The sequence below is a fragment of the Gobio gobio genome (genome assembly GCF_949357685.1).
Source record: "Gobio gobio genome assembly, chromosome: 16".
Classification (NCBI taxonomy): domain Eukaryota; kingdom Metazoa; phylum Chordata; class Actinopteri; order Cypriniformes; family Gobionidae; genus Gobio; species Gobio gobio.
This window is the reverse complement of record NC_137109.1, coordinates 10,840,866-10,858,178: the sequence shown is the minus strand read 5'-3', so window position 1 is coordinate 10,858,178 and position 17,313 is coordinate 10,840,866. Positions and strand designations below refer to the sequence as shown.

Below are 17,313 nucleotides of genomic sequence, written 5' to 3'. Positions count from 1 at the left end.
ACCTCCCTCTCTCGTCTCACACACTCCTCAAAGCGTCTAACACACTGGAAAATCAAAGCGCTCGCCTCTCCTGCTCACACACTGCCTGCGCTGCGCGCAAAGCGCACAACCCAAGAGAAACTCCAAGTTTGCTGCGAATTTCCATTCTCGTTTAAATCGACTTGAGCACTTTTTTAAAATGATTTTTATTCCACTTTAGAAAATAATGCAAGTGCGTGTTGTGTACAGAAAATGTTTTTAAAACTGTTTGAGCTGAACATGAATCTTCTCTGTGAACGCAGCTGAGAATAACAGATTGTAGAAAAATGGACCGGAGGCTTCCGAGGAGGCGATGGACGTTGGCAGGGCAGGTTGTTTGTCTGCTCTTGTGTGCGTGCGCACTGGATCGGGTTTTGGCGCAGATTCGCTATTCAATTCCCGAGGAGTTGGAGCACGGGGCTTTCGTTGGAAATATCGCAGAGGACTTGGGTTTGGACGTGGCCAAATTGTCTTCGCGGAGATTCCGGATTGTATCTGGGGCAAGAAAACAATATTTAGAGGTGAATTTGGAGAACGGGATTTTGTTTGTGAATGAGAAGATTGACCGCGAGGAGCTCTGTGAACAAAGTCCCGTTTGTTTCTTGCACTTGCAGGTGGTTATTGAGAACCCTTTGGAACTGTACAGAGTAGAGGTGGAGATCTTGGACGTAAATGATAACGCTCCCAGCTTCCCGTGGAGCGAGTTTAATCTGGAGATCACGGAGTCTGCTGCGCCTGGCTCCCGGTTCCCGCTTGAGAGCGCGCAGGATTTTGACGTGGGCTCAAACTCTCTCCGCTCATACTTACTGAGCGCTAATCAACACTTCCTGCTGGACATTCAGACCCGTAACGATGGCAGCAAGTTTGCCGAACTCGTTCTGCAGTCGCCGTTGGACCGAGAGCAGCAGAAGACGCACGAGATGGTGCTCACGGCTGTGGACGGTGGCTCCCCGTTGCGCTCGGGCACGGCTCAGATCACGGTAACTGTGCTGGACGCGAATGACAACGTACCCGTGTTCGACCGCTCCGTGTACCGGGTCAGCTTGGTGGAGAACGCACCGAGAGGCACGCTCGTGCTCAAGCTGAACGCCACGGACCTGGACGAAGGCGCAAACGGAGAGATCACCTATTCGTTCAGCGGGCACGCGCCTCTGAAGGTGCGGGAGCTGTTTAGCGTGGACTCTCACTCGGGTGAGATTCGGGTGAAGGGAATCGTTGACTATGAGAGGGCCAGCGTGTATGAGCTCTACGTTCAGGCGAAAGACAAGGGTCCCTCCGCCGTGGCCGTGCACTGTAAAGTGCTGGTTGATATTCTGGACGTGAACGACAATGCGCCTGAGGTCATATTAACCTCTGTGTCAACACCTGTTCAGGAGGACGCGCCACCGGGCACAGTGATAGCTGTGATCAGTGTAATGGACCGCGACTCCGGGGAGAACGGGGCTGTGGATTGCCAGATCCCCGGAAACGTGCCGTTCCAGCTGCACTCCTCTTTTAAAAACTATTACACACTCGTGACCAGCGAGTTTCTCGACAGGGAGTCTGTCTCGGAGTATAACATCACCCTCACGGCGCGCGATCTGGGCTCGCCGCCGCTGTCCACCAGAAAGACGATTCTGGTTCAAGTGTCTGACATTAACGACAACCCGCCGCGCTTCGTTCAGCCCTCGTATACTGTATATGTGACCGAGAATAACGCCCCGGGCGCTTCCATTTGCTCGGTGACCGCATTCGATCCGGACTCTAATCAGAACGCGTATTTGTCCTACTCCATCCTGGAGGGTCAGATTCAGGGCATGCCCGTGTCCACTTATGTATCCATCAATTCTGATAACGGCAACATCTATGCGTTGCGCTCTTTTGATTACGAGCAGCTCCGGAACTTTCAGATCCGCGTGCAGGCGCAGGACGCCGGTTTTCCGCCGCTCAGCAGCAACGTCACCGTCAATGTTTTTGTTTTGGATCAGAACGACAACGCACCGGTCATCCTGTCACCACTGCCGAGAAACGGCACCGTGGCCACTGAGATGGTGCCCAGATCGGTGGATGCTGGATACCTTGTGGCTAAAATAACGGCACTCGACGCGGACGCGGGGCAAAACTCTCGCCTGTCATATCAGGTGCTGCAGGCGACAGATCCCGGGCTGTTCAGCGTGGCTCTGTACACCGGGGAGATCAGGACGATCCGCCGCTTCGTGGACAAAGATGCCATTAGGCAAAGACTCGTCATACTTGTCAAGGACAACGGGCAGCCGCCGCTTTCGGCCACCGTGTCCATCATTCTCTCGGTGGTGGACAGCGTGCCGGAGTCGCTGTCCGATTTCGGTGACCTCTCACTCAGCCCCCAGCCCCCGTCTAACCTCGCGCTCTATTTAATCGTGTCACTGAGCACCGTCTCGCTCATCTTCCTCGTGGCCATCATCGTTTTGGCGGCCGTGAAATGCTACAAGGACCACGACTCCCTCGGCGGCTACGCGCTCTCCTCGCTCGGTGCCGCTTGCTGCAGCTTTGAACCGGAGCCGCCCGCCGAGGTGTTCAAAAAGTCTAATCTCAACCTGCAGATCTCCACCGGCGCCAAAGTGCCCACGAACTGCGTGGAGGTAAACAGCAATCCAGGAAATCTCTCTCAAGCGTACTGTTACAAAGTGTGTTTGACGCCCGAATCTGCAAAGAGCGACTTTATGTTTCTCAAGCCTTGCAGTCCCGGCACACCGAGAAATAACGCGGCGAGAGGAGCGGATAACCTGGCGCTGAGCTCGCAGAGCCGCTGCTCATCCGTGAACAACGGAGCGACTACACCGAACGAGGTAAAGCGACATTCACCCTCTCTCTCTTTATTTAACATCCTCCTGTTCATTGAGTTTGTCAGTTTTTGAATCACTTTAGTGAAGGGCAGCTATCATTTGTGTGAAGTGTGAGTTATGTATTTATGAAACGAGATGAATTGGCTATCGTTTATCTATAAATAGTACACAGAAGAAAAAACTGAAGGGCGCTAATTATTTGACAAGAAATGTATTATATATCTCAAGTCTATCAATGACCTTGATTGACAGTAAACGAGCGTCTCTAGACAGCAGCATCTCCCAGAGCAACCGAAGACAATGCGCGTCTTTTATCTCTCTCTCTCTCTCTCTCTCTCTCTCTCTCTCTCTCTCTCTCTCTCTCTCTCTCTCTCTCTCTCTCTCTCTCTCTCTCTCTCTCTCTCTCTCTCTCTCTCTCTCTCTCTCTCTCTCTCTCTCTCTCTCTCTCTCTCTTTCTTTCTCTCTCTCTCTCTCTCTCTCTCTCTCTCTCTCTCTCTCTATATATATATATATATATATATATATATATATATATATATATACACACACACACACACACACACACACACACACACACACACACACACACACACACACACACACACACACACACACACACACACACACACACACACACACACACACACACACACACACACTACAAGCTAATTATCCAGTACACAATGGCACACTGACGCTGACTGGTTTCTTCCATAATGGGGCTGGGAAATGAAAGCATTAGGGAGCGAGCAGGAGCCGATGGAGACGTGTCGCGCCTGTAGATTCTGCCACTTTGCCCTCATAGAATGAGAACCAGAGAGAGAGAGAGGAAGAAGCTGTGTGTGTGTGTTCTGTTAATATCCACTAGGTGGAAACGTCAGGCTTGTAAAACGTAAACGTGCTCACTTCAGTTATTATTCAATTGTCAGGGTGACCTGTTGGAGAGACAGGTGTCACCTTGCCGTGGGTCAGTGAAGTTCATACAGCTTGTGAAGAATCAACTCGTCCATTGAGAGAATTACAATCAATGATGTCCATAGAATGTGTGCTTAAGGTCTCAAATATAACATTTATAAAATCATCGTTTATTTACCCTAATTTTGCCTCTTAAGATCTCTTATGTCACTGGCCAACACAGAGGGTATAACTCAAACTGATTGTGTTCACTCAGCTATTGAGCAGATCTTAAACAGGATTTCATCTGGGAATATATTAAAACTGAAGAATCCTTTATAAATTCACCAGAGCTGCAGTGGAAAATGCGAACGCACGGGAGTTTCTAAAATAAAACACGAGAAATTAAATTAAATTGAATTCGCGGACAGTTAAATGCGTTTTCGAAATTAATTTCCTGCCCGCTGCGGTTTCCTTTGAAGATTAAAATCGTATGTCGGTGCTCTAATTATCTACGGAAGGTATTTTGAAGAACCGTTCTAATAATAAGCTTACATGGCGCGCTCCTTATGAAAGTCTCTAAGCGAATTAATAGAGCGTGGAATCCATACTCTCTCTCTCTCTCTCTCTCTCTCTCTCTCTCTCTCTCTCTCTCTCTCTCTCTCTCTCTCTCTCTCTCTCTCTCTCTCTCTCTCTCTCTCTCTCTCTGACATGGAATAAATAACACCCCCATTCTTCTCCTCCTTCTCCTCCTCCTCCTCCTCCTCCACCCCCGCCTCGTCTCTGAGGATGAAAGAGAAGACCGTGACACTACAGTCATTGCTCAAGGCACCACAGTTCTGAAAGAAATGACATGCAATTCAAACTTTTGGCCACAAGGAGGCATTCAGTTAAAGGAATGTCTTTAAAAAGTGCCTCCTGAACATATGTAGCAATTTTATACACTGAAAATAGAAACATTGTTCACATTTTTCACATTTTTCCGAAAGACTGAAATAGTATTTTTTTGTAAAACATACTCCAATAATTGATGTGTATTTTTTTTTTTACAGTGTATATATCCTATTTGTTACATATAATCATTCATTATTCTCAGTTCTGATTTTTCTGTGTTGCAGCTGAAACAAGCAAACACTGACTGGGCCCTCACCAAAAACCAAACCTCCTCCCTGAAAAGGTAAAACAGACGTTCACTTGTCTCTAAATGAGGATACACCATAGATTTCTGATTTTTAGTAGTGCAAATAAATCTTTGTATTTACATAATATAGGTGTGTGTATAGTTATTATTATTTTGTATATTTGAATACCTACACATGTATATATTTAAGAACAATGTGTTATATATATATATATATATATATATATATATATATAGATAGATAGATAGATAGATAGATAGATAGATAGATAGATAGATAGATAGATAGATAGATAGATAGATAGATAGATAGATAGATAGATAGATAGATAGATAGATAGATAGATATATAGATAGATAGATAGATAGATAGATAGATAGATAGAGTTTTTCATTCAGTGACAGCAAACAGACAATGATCTTTCACACGTGCATTTGTTTACTACATGTTTTGGAGTATCTCATTACATCTCAGGTTGGGCTTTTTTCTCATGATCTGTTTGCAGTTGTAACTCCATGAACATGGATGGCACTCTGATGCGTAAAGCCATGCAGGCCGAACCAGAGAATTATGTGGGTCAAATGGCAACCGGACAGTACTGGACCTGGGGAACCCGCTCGAAAGGTACAGTACAGCTAAACTTTTCTACGTCACATTATTTGATCCTGTGTATAGTAATTTATGCATTTAGCAATCAATATGAAACAGAGCTATTTTTTTTGCGTGTGGGTAAATGTCTGTGGTTAACATTACTTGAAGAGACTTGCATGATTTATTTATTTATTTTGTACAACAAATATCATACCTCAGACTTGATCCAGAGTTATTTATTTATATGAAACAGCAAAAGAATGATCTGACATGAAACAGATAAAGCCAGATAATTGGGTAAATTATGCCATTATGCCATTGGGCTCTGGTGTAGCATTTACACTAGTTCAAAAGTCTGAAATTATTTATTTTATTTTATTTTTAATTTTTTTGAAAGTCCCTTCTGCTCACCAAGCCTGCAGTTATAAATACTAAGTTTGTAAAATATTACTACAACTTAAAATAACTCTATTTATAAAAATTTTATCTATTTTAAATGAAATTTATTCCTGTGATGCAAAGCAGAATTTTTAGCATAATTTCTCAAGTATTCAATGAGATTAGAAATGCTTAATTATTATCAATTACTATTGTTGCTGGATTATTAATGCAAATTCTTATTATTTTCAATGTTTGTTTCAATTTTCTGCTTAATTTTTAAGTGGAAACTCTGATTATTTGTTGTTCAGGATTATTTGATGAATAGAAAGTTCCAAATAACAGCATTTATTTTAAAATAGAAATCTTTTGTAACATTTACTTATCAATTTAATGCATCCTTGCTGAATAAAAGTGTTCATTTCTTTCCCCAAACGTATCACGTTTTTCACAAATATATTAGGCAGCAACACTGATAATAATCAGAAATGTTACTTGAGCAGCAAATCTGAATATTAGAATGATTTCTGACAGATCACATTTTACAATATATTCACATAGAAAATATTTATTTTAAATTGTAATAATATTTCACAATATTCCTGTTTTTACTGTATTTTTTTTTAATCAAATAAATGCAGTCTTTGTGAGCAGAAGAGACTTTCAAAAACAGTAGTAATTATTCCAAACTTTTGACTTGTAGTGCAAGTTATTTTTTATTTATTTTTTAACCATCCAGAGTACCGGATGCATTCTCCAGCAGGTGGGGTTTCTCAGAGGGCGTGGACGCCTCACTACACCCCCCCACACAACTCCACCCATCACCTGCAGCAGCAGCAGCCGCAGCAGCAGCAGCAGCAGCAGGCCACGCCGCAGACCCACCCGCACCCTCCACCGGACTACCAGCACAACGTGTACATCCCCGGCACGCCCTCCGGCTTCTGCACCCTGCGGCCCAGCTACCGCAGCGAGCTCGACGTCCACAACTCATTCTCCACCTTTGGCAAGAAACGTAGGTTCATCTCTCCCAGCAGCTATGACCCGTGTGACGACACAGGGCCGGATGTCATCAACAATGACTTGTATAATGAATAAAACAAGACAAAAGGACCTAAGCAGTGATGATGAACAAATAGAGTGACTTGTTATTATTACCAAAGCATAGCACTCATCATGTAGTCTCAGCCTCAGATGGCTCAAGGACCGCCACAGTCCACTCAATGACCATCTGATGCATATTGCACATGCAATGCAACTTCCATGATTCGGGGGGGACAGGTTTGTATTAGCCAACCTGAGAACAAAACGGTTTTCAAATGATACCAGGTGGATATTATGATCACTGGATTTGCCATTTCACATCTTTGAAAGTGGTTAAGAGTCATTCAGAAGTGGAAATGTGTGTATTTCTGTCTGTAAAAAGGATTCTTTTTTAGCAGAAAAGAAATTCTTATCACAAAGTTTTTGTTTTTGTCATTTGCAGAGATTTATAGAGTGCAACAGTGCTGACCACTTGTTCAGTGGCATTGGTTCTAGAAGTTTAGCGATAGAGTTCTTAAAGAAAAGTCTTTGTTAAAGAGTTAGAAACCATGAACGCAAACTTTGATTTGAAGCCAAAAAGTATTTGAAAATCGGACAAAAAGACAAAGGTACAATATTTTGTGTATTTGACAGCTTTAGTTAGGGAAAGAACTACAATCCCATGAAGCATTGTACATGATATAATTGAATTACATCAATTATGTCCCCTATATACTATATATTATAAATATATAGTATATACTGTAGGTGATATAATCTCCTATGCTCTCAAACTACTATAAATGTTTATGCATAACAAATATATATATATATATATATATATATATATATATATATATATATATATATATATATATATATATATATATATATATATATAATTTTGGCGACCACAGTATGTAAATATAACAATATATATATAACATATATATATATATATATATATATATATATATATATAATGTTATATATATATTGTTATATTTACATACTGTGGTCGCCAAAATTATTAGAACCTGACAGATCTGCAAATATTGATCTTTTTTTGCCTCCAAAACATGATTTAATTTCATAATGTTCATGAAACATGCAGATGGTTGCTCTGACCATCAAATATCAGATGAAGTGAGTCATACTGTTTATATATATATATATATATATATAAACTTTTATAGTTTATTAGTATAGTACATTTATAGTAGTTTGAAAGCATAGGGAGATTGTTGATGATGATTTTCTTGTTGTGATTCTCTAATTGGTGGAGATTTCTCTGCAAACTCATGGGTAATGTAGTTTTTCATTTTTTTTTTGTAGACTTCAACTGTTGAACACAATTATTTCAAAAATAAGTCGAAATAATGTGTTATGATGGCTTTAACAACAACAAATACCATTGATTAACAACCTAGTAACTCACAGTAGGTCTGTCTTTAAAGGTTTATAAGTCATCATTAAAAATGAGTTCCCCTGTGGAGAAAATTAATTGGAATTTTGACTCCCAGAACCGACTGCTGCACTCTATTTCAGATGAACCCACCCCAACAGTGGTTAGTTGCTTTAGATGTTGGCTAGTTTCGACTACTTGTCATGTGACAGGCAGGGAACTAAATCTCTATGACGTCACAGTGACGCTATGATGGTTCTGTGCGTCACCGCTGTGCTCACACTCACTCTAAGGTGCACTTTTCCCTCACATGGTGTGTGTTTCATCATTCAGGTCTGCTCATACCCTGCAAACAAAAATGTGCTCTAAGAATGTTCCATTATTTTTTATTTTTTTTTGTTACAGGAACATTCCATTTTATCATTCTAAACATTATGGGAACGTTACTTGAATGTTTTCTGGATGTTCTGAAAAAAGTAGTGACATAAAAACATTCCATGAACAAAGTATAAAGAGCCTATTTGTGCTAACATTGTTAAAGATAACTCTGAACAAACATCCTATTAATGTTACTGGAAGAACGTTTGTTCATAAATTGCCAGAACGTTAGTCAACGTTCTGAGAACGTTCGGGTTGCTGGGTTAGCCGGGTAGGGCATATGTCCTGTCATAGGGGCCCATTTTACTGTACTACAGAGGCTCTGTTCCTCAGGATAGGATAGTGACAATAAACAGATATTTAAAGGAACTTGACTGTACATGCTCACAGGGAGACGAGCAGCAGGCTCTTATTATCCCACTGAAGCGGAGAAACTTACTTGTCCTGTTATATGAGAGATAGAATACAACTTAATCTGTTATTATTATTACTTGTAATTGCATCTGCTTGGTCAGCTCAGTCACACCAGGTCTAAAGGTCAAAGGTCATTACCAATGAGATGCCTGGCCTGAGATTTAATACAAGACTGGATATCATTATTATTTTTATATTTTCCTATTGTTATTACTTTGACAATCATTTCAGCCAAAATGTGATTATTACACGCCTTTTGCACATGGTGTTTATATCAACACAGTGGTCATGATGTGGCTGAATTATGGGCCAGGAGGAAGTGGATGCTCACCAAATGAAATGGATCAATTCAATATGATTACTCGCGTAGGAATGACTGGATCTGCATTTAGACACATTACTGCCTCATACAAGAGAACAGGATGTGAAAATCCATTCATTCCAAATATGTACATAAAATATGAGAAATAAATATTTTTTTCTGAAATAAAACTGCGGTGTTGTGATTCATATTTTATAAGAAATATATATGATATAAAATAGTAAGAGAGTATGCAATACGTATCAATATTTTTTTCAAAATGTAAGTTACAGTAGTATTCTGCATTGTTGTCACATGACAACATCACATTGCATTGGAGTGGCATCCAGTTACCATATAAGAAATGTGTTATTTTATTTTTTATCCCTAGGCATGCAGACGCTTCTACAAACATTTGTGAGAGAATGGGTCGCTCTCAGGAGCTCAGGGAATTCAAGCATGGGACCGTGATCGTTTGCCACCTGTGCAATAAGTCCATTCGTGAAATTTCCTCATTAATAAATATTCCACGGTCAACTGTTAGTGGTACTATAACAAAGTGGAAGCAATTGGGAACACCAGCAACTCAGCCACGAAGTGCACAGTGAGCAGAAGTCGCCAACAGCTTCAGACCTCCAAACGTCGTGTGGCCTTCAGATTTGCTCAAGAACAGTGTGTAGAGAGCTTCATGGAATGGGTTTCCATGGCCGAGCAGCTCATCCAAGCCTTACATCACCAAGTGCAATGCAAAGCGTGGGATACAGTGGTGTCAAGCATGCCACCACTGGACTCTAGAGCAGTGGAGACGTGTCCCCTGGAGTGACCAATCACGCTTCTCTGTCTGGCAATCCGATGGATGAGTCTGGGTTTGGCGGTTGCCAGGAGAACGGTACTTGCCTGACTGCATTGTGCCAAGTGTAAAGTTTGGTTGAGGGGGGATTATGGTGTGTGGTTGTTTTTCAGGGGTTGGGGTTGGCCCCTTAGTTCCAGTGAAAGGAACTCTTAATGCTTCAGCATACCAAGACATTTTGGACAATTTCATGCTCCCAACTTTGTGGGAACAGTTTGGGGATGGCCCCTTCCTGTACTAACATGACTGCGCACCAGTGCACAAAGCGTCAGTCCATAAAGACATGGATGAGTGAGTTTGGTGTGGAGGAACTTGAGTGGCCTGCACAGAGTCCTGACCTCAACCCGATAGAACATCTTTGGGATGAAAGATGAGAGCTGAGACTGCGAGCCAGGCCTTCTCATCCAACATCAGTGCCTGACCTCACAAATGCACTTCTAGAAGAATGGTCAAAAATTCCCATAAACACACTCCTAAACCTTGTGGAGTTGAAGAGTTGAAGCTGTTAAAGCTGCAAAGGGTGGGCCAACTCCATATTAAACCCTACGGATTAGGGATGTCATTAAAGTTCATGTGCATGTAAAGGCAGGCGTCCCAAAACTTTTGGCCTTTTTCAAAAGTTGTGGGTAAAAAAAAAGGGTCTGTGGTTAACATTACTTTCATGCCCCTACAACATAAATGAATTTTGAAATATCGTACTTTAAAGTTGCATAGTTTGTTTCAGCAACTTCTGTTTTTAAAGAACCGAAGGTGCTTGAAAATTCCCATTTTGTGTATAGACTGTGTGTTTATTTTTGTAGAACAAAACATGAAAGTAATGTTTACCACAGACATAAAAACAAACCCCTGCAGGGAATTCCAGAGGGAACCCAGTTAGTTCAAAAATGCCAATTCTCATCCAGGTTTTAAGGCTACAAACTGAACATCTCTGTTGTCTTAATTAATTCTCGACACTTATCTTTACATAGTTGCATGAAAAGACATTTCTCAGCACAAAGAAAAGAATAAAAATGACCCAGTCCACTCTCTCATGCACTGAGTAAACACTGCAAATGCTAACATATTCTAATGAGCTTTCTTATATTCTCTTTTTCCTCCCACAGAGAATAGACTTGGTTCATTAACTGAACAAACACAAAACTCCATCGTCTAAATATCATTTTAATTAAAGACGGGGAAACAGACGGGCCCACGGGGGGAATCTGGCTCCCCCTGAAAATGCCACACCTGGACGCAATCTCTCCCGCGCCCTTTCCATTTTAATTTCCCGGGGAAATGAGTTCAGAATGTCAATAGATGAGTATCGCCCAGTTGAGAGGGGTAATTAGGTTTGCCGTGTGTCCTTTCAGATTACAAACGTTAATGAAGAAACGGTCTCCATGGCGCTAACACACTTCTCTAAATCGAAGTTCATCTCTCTGAGGGCCCGTGAACCGGAGGTGAGGAGATGAGCAATTTAGACATGTCCCTCTCTAGACTACAGATCAGAAATTAGAGGAGCTCAGCTTTACAGAACAGAGTCACATTCAAACAATGACATCCTTTTGAGAAGTAGGGACAATCTAGGGAAAAAAACTTCAAAACTTTGCTCATGAATATTAATCAGGTGATTTGACTGTCACCCAGTAGCTAACACGTCTTAGCTAATAGACTGGTATTCGTAAGCATATAGTGTAGTTATTATTATTATTATTATTATTATTATTATTATTATTATTTTGTTACGTGTAATTTAACTTGAAGGTGAAGTGTGTCATTTTCTTGAATGTTAAAGAACTGTATATCTGACCTCACATGTTGGAGCAGAAGCCGGGCACGTGATTAAATCTAGAATAATCAATGATCTATTTGAATTAATCAACACTAATTTCACATCATGCTTTTTATAAATTTTAGAGTCATGTGTCTGCTTTGTTCAAATGTACAAACTGAACTATAAAGATGAAGAGGTAATTTTTATTGTGTGTCTGAGATTCACCCTTCACCTTTGACTTCCAGCATATAGTGCATCTACAGTTTGACCTTGTCCTTCTCCTTGTCCTAGACAGAATATTTTAGCTCTGTTACTATGACAACACCAGTCTGAACTCTCTCCCTTTGTTCCACCCTGTTTGGTTTTAAACCAGTAGCAGAGCTGCTCTGTCAGACATTGACATCATAGCCAGCCATTACACATGCTGTGTGTATACACTGATCAGACATAACATTAAGAAGTGAATAACACTGATTATCTCTTCAGCAGCGCCTGTTAGTGGGTGGGATAGTATAATACTGTTAGTATATTAGGAAGCAAGTGAACATTTTGTCCTCAAAGTTGATGTGTTAGAAGCAGGATAAATGGGCAAGAGTAAGGATTTGAGCGAGTTTGACAAAATGGTTGAGGGCCAAATTGTGATGGCTAGATGACTGGGTCAGAGCATCTCCAAAACTGGTTCTGCAGTGGTCGGTATCTATCGAAAGTGCTCCAAGGAAGGAACAGTGGTGAACCGGCGTCAGGGTCATGTGCGGCCAAGGCCCATTGATGAACGTGCGGAGCGAAGGCTGGCCCGTGTGGTCCGATCAAACAGACGAGCTACTGGAGCTCAAATTGCTCACGAAGTTAATGCTGGTTCTGATAGAAAGGTGTCAGAATACACAGTGGATGGCAGTTTGTTGCCTATGGGGCTGCATACCCGTAGAGCAGTCAGGGTGCCCATGCGGACCCCTGTCCACCACTGAAAGTGCCAACAGTGGGCATGTGAGCATCAGCACTGGACCACAGAGCAACGGGTGGCCTGGTCTGATGAATCACGTTTTCTTTTACATCACGTGGATGGCCGGGTGCGTGTGCGTCACTTACCTGGGGAACACATGGCACCAGGATGCACTATGGGAAGAAGGCAAGCCGGCAGAGACAGTGTGATGCTTTGGGCAATGTTCTGCTGGACTTACAGGACTTAAAGGATCTGCTGCTAACATCTTGGTGCCAGATACCACAGCACACCTTCAGGGCTCTAGTGGAGTCCATGCCTCGACAGGTCAGTGCTGTTTTGGCAGCAAAAGGGGGACCAACACAATATTAGGATGTTATGTGGAAAGAGTGTTAATCCTGATATTCAAAATTAATAATAGATAATGTTTCTTAAAAATGAAATATTTATAGTGTATTTATTTTTGTGGCAATTGTATGTTGCACTGTGGTATGGTATATTTCCCTCTACGTGTCTCCTGTTCTCCTCTGGCCCCTCCCACTCTTTCACTCTGATTACACCCCAGCTGCACCTTACCAGCCTGGGGCCCGTTTCAATAAGGAGGTTCCAACTCTGAGTTTAAACCTGAACTCTGAGTTGACTAACTCTGAGATGGGAAACTCTGAGTTTTGGGTTTCAGAACAGCTGAATTGAGTTGGTTCAATCAACTCTGAGTAGACTGACTCTGAGTTAAGCACATGCACTCCAAGCTCTGAATTTATGATTCACCATGGCAACAGCACCCAACAATAAGACATTCACATACTTCCGGGTCAATTTGTAAGTTTAATTCTTAATTATTTTAATTAAGTTTAATTTTCATGGTATCCAAAAGGCAAAAAAAGAATGTGGCAGCAGCTAAAAATAAAAACATAATTCAATCAGGTAAGGCTTTAAGCATAAAATGTTCATGGGTGTAGGTTTAATGACTTTACAAACATTTGACATATTAAATAAATATCATTCAGTGTCCAATGTGCAACAGCTTTTCCCACATGACGTGTTTTAATGGTCATCAATATTGTAAATCCTGCAACGTTTTTTGTATTTTTTGTATGTATGTGTACATTTATAACACTAATACTTTGTATTATATTACTTTTGCATCAAATTACAAAAAACAAGTTACCGCTGCTGTGAGAGTGTTTCTAATAAAGCGTCAATGGGAGTGATGGTGAAAAATTACATCTTTCTCTCTTTTCACTTCCGTTATCAATCTCACTCTATTTTTTCCCTCTTTTTGAAAGTTGTGAAATCACTATTGTGGGGTTTTTCTTTTGCTATTTGAGCAAATGGGGACACAAATATATATATTTAATGTATTCTCTCATTCACCGCTATAAAAGTTAACCCAACTATGACGACGTCAGCTTCAAAGAAACCTGGAAATGTGAAAAGGGTCTATGTTCTCTGATCCAACCTGTTACATTTATTAATTAGGGTAATGACATTAACATTTGACTTCTACTCAGGCCAACCAAACTCCAGCACCACTGACAGATGAAGAGGAGATGGAGGAAGAATATTAACATCCTACAGGAACAAGAATAAAGTATTTGTAGGAAATAAAGATGTAAATAAATGTATTTAACAGCTGTGGTGGTGGTTATGGCATATATCTCGTACTACCATCTGGCAGCATCCTCCCATTCCATACAATAATCCGTTTTCAGAAAGTGTGATGATGGGAATATGAGCGTCATCAATGTGTCCAACCACTGGAAATCCTAAAGGAAATTCAAATTATTGGGATACTTCTAGAGGTTTATCAGGTGAACGTCAGGATCCTGTATAAAAGGACATGCCATTTTTGTCACTTTGACAGTGTCCTCATGATGAAAATATGAGCAATGAATGAATGTTCCTGCACTGCAAAAAATGCTTTTCTTACTATGTATTTTTGTCAAGTGGCAGATAATTTAATTTGTTTTAAGTAAACTTCGCTTACTTTAGATTTAGTATTATATTTGTACTTGAAATACGACCAAAATACTCAGTAAGTAAAGCATTTGTGGCGTTTGAATGAATGAATTAATGAATGATTTAAACACAGCTGGCGCTTTAAAAGGGGGGAGGAGACTGAAAGAAACTCTGGGTTTACCAAAGAAAACCTGCTCCTGACCAGGTTAGGTTCACAGAGTAAGTTACCCTGGTAACTGACTCTGAGTATAAGTTACCTCTCTTTTAGAAACGGTCTTGACTTACCCTGCTTTCTCGGGTTTGACATACCTCCCATTCTGAATCAGAAAACCCAGAGATTCCCTTAATTATTTCAGGGTTAACATACTCAGAGTTTTCACTTAACCTCCTTTCTGAAACAGGCCCCAGGAGGGAAGCAGCAAACAAGCAGAGCAGAACTCTCAGCCAGTGAGAACTTTTCTCCAGAACATGATCTGTGTCCAGTCCAGTCTTGAAGCTGTTGTATGTAGTATGACTGACTGCATTTCTTTCCTTTGGTTTAAAAGTTTAAAGCCTTACTGCTGCTCACTATTGAATGTTTTAGCCTATGAGCACTGTTGCCTAGTTGCTCATCCTGCTAAACACTTGAGCGTAATGTTCTGTTGCCATATTGTGACATGTCCTAGACTATAACTGGGCCATTGCACAGTTACATTGTTTCTTTGTTTAACATTTAAGCTGTTATTCCTCTTTTCTTTATTTATTTATTGTAAACTGTAGGAAGGTGGGAGCCATTTTTAGTTTAGAATCCCCTGTTTTCTCCTGTTTTGTGGCTACAGAGGGAGTCAGTGTACTTTTCTGTTGTTGATTTTTTTTTCTTTGAGAGACTTACTAAGAACTCCCAGGGTAGACTAAACTTTTGTTTGTTATTTTGGCATTGCCCCCTTCTTAAGTCTTTGTTTCCCACCTAAGTTGTACTCTTTATTCAAAGAAACCAGGCTATACGTTGCTACCCTCTAATAAAACTGTTAAAAAAGGATAGTGGTGTTGTGGCAGGGCCCAAAATCATGCTCTTTAAATCCTTAATTTTGTTACATTCTGCTAAAACAACCCCTAGACACCCGTAGGACGTAACAAAAGTAACAATATTTAAAATCCAAAAGTCTAAGACTACTGGTGAAAATGTGACTATTCTGACCTCACCTGCACACAAACACGTGTGTGTGTGTGTGTGTGTGTGCGTGTGCGTGTGTGGTGTGTGGGTGTGGTCAGAAGTCACATTTTCACCAGTAGTCTCAGACTTTTGTACTTTGTATTTTAATTATTATTACTTTAAACATTTATTTTTTTAAGAAACATTATCCAAGACAATATGCACAAAAGGAAACATTTTGACCTGATATTTTCTGTATGAATGTGCAGCAGTGAAGTGGGAAATCAGTCTCATAAACCACCACTAGAGGTCGCCTGCATTACATGCCAACAAGCACAAGAAGCAAAACAGTTTGGTGGATTTGATGTCCCCATGAAACAATAATGCATATTTTATACAAAATGTTAATCAACTTTCGTGTAAAACTGTTTTCTGTGCATATATGCATGATTCCTACCTAAGAATTATTTTAAAAATATTAATTTAAGCATTTGATTTTACCCAAAATGTCCCCAATCATGTTTTCTCAACTTTTTATTAAATAAAAGATATAATTATGAATAAGCAATTTTGAGTATTGGCATATACATTCACTTATTCTCTTTGACATACAATTTATTGTGAGAGTATATTACACATTGATGCTACTTGCTGTGTAAAATCTTCAGCATATGACCTAAATCACATTATTTGACAGAAATGATATACATTTCTTGGAGGGAAAGAACAAAGCATTAGTCATAACTTTTCTCTCTTTTCCGCATTTTTAGAATATTTATTCAATAGTGTAAAGCATAACATGTCCACTCTATTGTGTCAGTTTATACTGGACATGAAAATATTAGGCTGTTCTTGACTTTGAGGCCTGAGTTTGGCCAGTGTGCTTTCTGATAGACAACATTGTTTTACCATTTTTCTAAACAAACCTGGGGCCCGTTTCAATAAGGAGGTTCAATCAACTGTGAGTTTAAACCTGAACTCTGAGATGGGAAACTCTGAGTTTTGGGTTTCAGAACAGCTGAATTGAGTTGGTTCAATCAACTCTGAGTAGACTGACTCTGAGTTAAGCACATGCAACCCAACTATGAAAAGCCACAATCAATGGAGCTCCGAAATTATGATTCACCATGGCAACAGCACCAAACTAAAAGACGTTTGCATACTTCTGGATCAATATGTAAGTTTAATTCTTAATTAGTTTAATTAAGTTTAATTTCCATGGTATCCAAAAGGCAAAAAAAGAATGTGGCAGCAGCTAAAAATAAAAAATAAAAACATAATTCAATCAGGTAAAGCTTTAAGCATAAAATGTTCATGGGTGTAGGTTTAATGACTTT

At 40.4% G+C, this 17,313-nt stretch overlaps 1 protein-coding gene across 2 annotated transcripts; it reads left to right on the top strand.

Moving 5' to 3' along the window:
- Positions 1–305: 305 nt before the first annotated feature.
- Positions 306–6,922, top strand: LOC307140228 (protocadherin gamma-A6; the record flags this gene model as incomplete). 2 transcript variants are annotated; one of them, XM_079839568.1, is made up of 5 exons in its annotated part: positions 306–2,618; positions 2,712–2,825; positions 4,835–4,893; positions 5,364–5,482; positions 6,567–6,922. In XM_079839568.1, 5 exons carry the CDS (start codon positions 306–308, stop codon positions 6,920–6,922), a joined length of 2,961 nt encoding a protein of 986 aa, XP_079695694.1. The 2 variants fall into 2 exon arrangements, with proteins under 2 accessions (XP_079695694.1, XP_079695693.1); XM_079839567.1 differs by having other exon boundaries at positions 306–2,825.
- Between the last annotated feature and the right edge of the window lie 10,391 nt (positions 6,923–17,313).